The sequence below is a fragment of the Cicer arietinum genome, chromosome 1 (assembly GCF_000331145.2).
Source record: "Cicer arietinum cultivar CDC Frontier isolate Library 1 chromosome 1, Cicar.CDCFrontier_v2.0, whole genome shotgun sequence".
Lineage (NCBI taxonomy): Eukaryota > Viridiplantae > Streptophyta > Magnoliopsida > Fabales > Fabaceae > Cicer > Cicer arietinum.
The window spans coordinates 36,377,671-36,381,086 of record NC_021160.2 but is presented as its reverse complement, the minus strand read 5'-3'; the positions used below and the strand labels follow the sequence as shown (position 1 = coordinate 36,381,086).

The 3,416-nt window shown below is 33.2% G+C and overlaps 1 protein-coding gene across 1 annotated transcript; it reads right to left on the bottom strand.

The window, feature by feature from the left end:
- Positions 1–218: 218 nt before the first annotated feature.
- LOC101507758 (putative F-box protein At3g16210) lies at positions 219–1,064 on the bottom strand. The gene has a single exon (XM_004488430.1). The coding sequence runs from the start codon at positions 1,062–1,064 to the stop codon at positions 219–221; it is 846 nt and encodes a 281-aa protein (XP_004488487.1).
- Positions 1,065–3,416: the final 2,352 nt, after the last annotated feature.

The window sequence follows — 3,416 nt, the reverse complement described above, 5'->3', positions numbered from 1 at the left end:
CATTTTCTCTCAAGAATATATTGCCTTTCTTTCGTGCTCCAATAGGATGTTCAACGCAATGTAAAGGCTTGAAAATGAAGATATTAGCCCACGACTCTTTCACACCAAGTTCACCCAAAATTAGTATAAGAAGTAGTTGTTGTTTTGTCATATATTATGAAAGAAATGGATCCATTTAAAACCACCAAGTGTAAAATATCAAAACGGTCAACCATGTCTTAGGGAAAAGGTGTTGTAAGGAACACCTCATTGCACAAGTCAAATGACACCAAACATGGCCCAACATTACTAAGACTACTGTAATCATTTATACTCCACCAATGATAAACTCCATCCATGTACAGTTCATCACACGCACTACTATAAGGCATGTCAACATCAAGTTTCCTCCAAGAATTACTTCTTATACTATATATCTCCCACATCGGGGAGAAATATATAGGTTCCTCACATGGCACATCTATGTTGTCATCAACAAAGAAAACTAATTGTCGAATCACTTTATAGTCATCTCTTTCATGGTCATAACCAAAACCACGAGGTTGCAATAAAGTGTTATGATAAGGTACAAACTCAAAAGGGTTGGGTGGAATGACCTTGAATTTATCTGTAGCAGGGTTCCAAAATACACATTTTGCATACATGCCAATATCATGTGTGAAACAAAGAGTCCCATTAACAGCCACATAACTCAAAATATGAATACAACTATCGTCCTCGTGAAATGGAGGTGGCCAATCTAATTTGATCCTATTCTCAAGCCTATCACCAGAAAGTAAATACAATGTAGAGTGTAATGGTTCATCCAGTTCATTCGTCAAATGAACTAGACTATCATTTAGGAGGATAGAAGTACCATCGTAATAAGAATGGTTATTAGAAAGGAAATAGTTGTGATACATTATCAGGAAATGAGGAATTTTAAACAAGAGAGTCCAAGATTTGCATACACATGCAAATCGGTTCAAAGATTTTATAGGCAACTTAGACAGGATAGAGAGGACAAGATCATTGGGTATATGGTTGTTAACCTTTACATTTGTGGTAACAACAAATTTCTCCATCTCAAAGTGAGACAACCAAGTTTTACTTGCAATGATTCAAACAATAGTTAAACCTGTAGGAAGTATCACAAGAGAAAATATTAAATCAAGTAGTAAAAAGCACCTGATGTTGACCTAAATTGTAATAGTAACTGAAAAGAGAAATTAACTTGCAAACAAATATATATTTTTGAGTGGCAAAAACTAAATTCCATATTTAGGAGATCTTTCAATAAACCGTTTCATCGCTAATGACAAATAATTTTTTAGGAATCAATGTAAACAATTTGATTGATGTATTTTGATATTGAAACACATAAAGAGTGTAAACAAAAATTAGACTATATACATAGAAATTAAAAGCAGAGGGAGAGGGAGGGAGAGAGAGATAGATAGATAGAGAGAGAGAGAGAGAGAGAGAGAGAGAATAGCGTACCCTGTAATCGGTTGATCAGTGAAAAAAGATTAGAAGAAGACTTGGAAGAGAACGAAATGAGAGAGAGAGAGAGAGAGAGAGAGAGAGAGAGAGAGAGAGAGAGAGAGAGAGAGAGAAGAGTCGGTGAAAAAAGAGTAGAAGAAGATTTGGAAGAGAATAAAATTAAGATGAGTTGAATGAATAATTTTAAACTCTTTTTGTTTGCTAATATTATTTGTATCATGAAATGTTTAAATATAGCCTCTCATTGCGGGTGATTGTTAGTATGGTTGTTGATCATGGTCTCATGGATAGAGAACCGTTGATTTAGAGATATGGAACAGTTTTATATATAATATATTAAAATGTAACATTACAAAATAACAATGATTGATTATGTTTAAAATAAATGAAAAAGAAAAAGATGGATAAAATATTATTGTTTTGATGAAAACAAACAAAAAGTTAATTAAGAATTCTAATTATGATTCTAAGTGCTTTGGTATTTAACATGTGTATTTGAGTGTGTCAAAACAAGATAGGTATCAAGCATTACAAAGCGGATCTCATTAAAATCAAGAAAGCAAAAGCAGTAAAACGAAGATCGATCTTGACGTAGTTTTGGGAAACGAAGAACGATCTTCGTTTTTGGAAGAAACAAGAATAATTAGTTTCTTTGTTAGAGATTGGATTCTGAAGGCTTTATTCATCTCATATTTTCTTCAAAGAATAAACAAGGATCAATCTAAGTCATAATTATTCCATAAAGAGGGAGGGAGAGAGAGAGAGAGAGAGAGAGAGAGAGAGAGAGAGAGAGAGAGAGAATAGCGTAATGTGTAATCGGTTGATCGGTGAAAAAAGAGTAGAAGAAGATTTGGAAGAGAATAAAATTAAGATGAGTTGAATGAATAATTTTAAACTCTTTTTGTTTGCTAATATTATTTGTATCATGAAATGTTTAAATATAGCCTCTCATTGCGGGTGATTGTTAGTATGGTTGTTGATCATGGTCTCATGGATAGAGAACCGTTGATTTAGAGATATGGAACAGTTTTATATATAATATATTAAAATGTAACATTACAAAATAACAATGATTGATTATGTTTAAAATAAATGAAAAAGAAAAAGATGGATAAAATATTATTGTTTTGATGAAAACAAACAAAAAGTTAATTAAGAATTCTAATTATGATTCTAAGTGCTTTGGTATTTAACATGTGTATTTGAGTGTGTCAAAACAAGATAGGTATCAAGCATTACAAAGCGGATCTCATTAAAATCAAGAAAGCAAAAGCAGTAAAACGAAGATCGATCTTGACGTAGTTTTGGGAAACGAAGAACGATCTTCGTTTTTGGAAGAAACAAGAATAATTAGTTTCTTTGTTAGAGATTGGATTCTGAAGGCTTTATTCATCTCATATTTTCTTCAAAGAATAAACAAGGATCAATCTAAGTCATAATTATTCCATAATTCGAAGGATCAAAGATATGCTTCATAAAAAGTATAAAACAAGATCATTCTTCAAGTGAGGCAATTGAAAGTACAAAGTTGCAAGCTGTAAAGTACATTGGTGATTGTACTTTCCATCTAGACCTGCACACGTGACTGAAAAGCAAGCAATCATCTCAGACAACTGACACAATCACAAGTACAAGTCAACTTATCTCCAACCAATTCGAAGAACGATCTTGGATGTCAAGAACGTTCCTGGATTCCACATGAACTCTCTTGCTTTTTGGCTGATCTCATTTATCCATTTTTTGCACCTATGCTGCTCCTTCCCAAAGCACTCCTATTGATGATCATCAGGGTCCCTCGAAAAGGACCAAACTGGAAAGGGTATCATCAAGAGATTATAAGGACATTCCCATAATTTGTGTTGCTCTTCAAACCATCATTGCAAGACAAGCAAAGCATCAAGAATCAAAAGCAAGACTAATCCTCAAAGTTGATG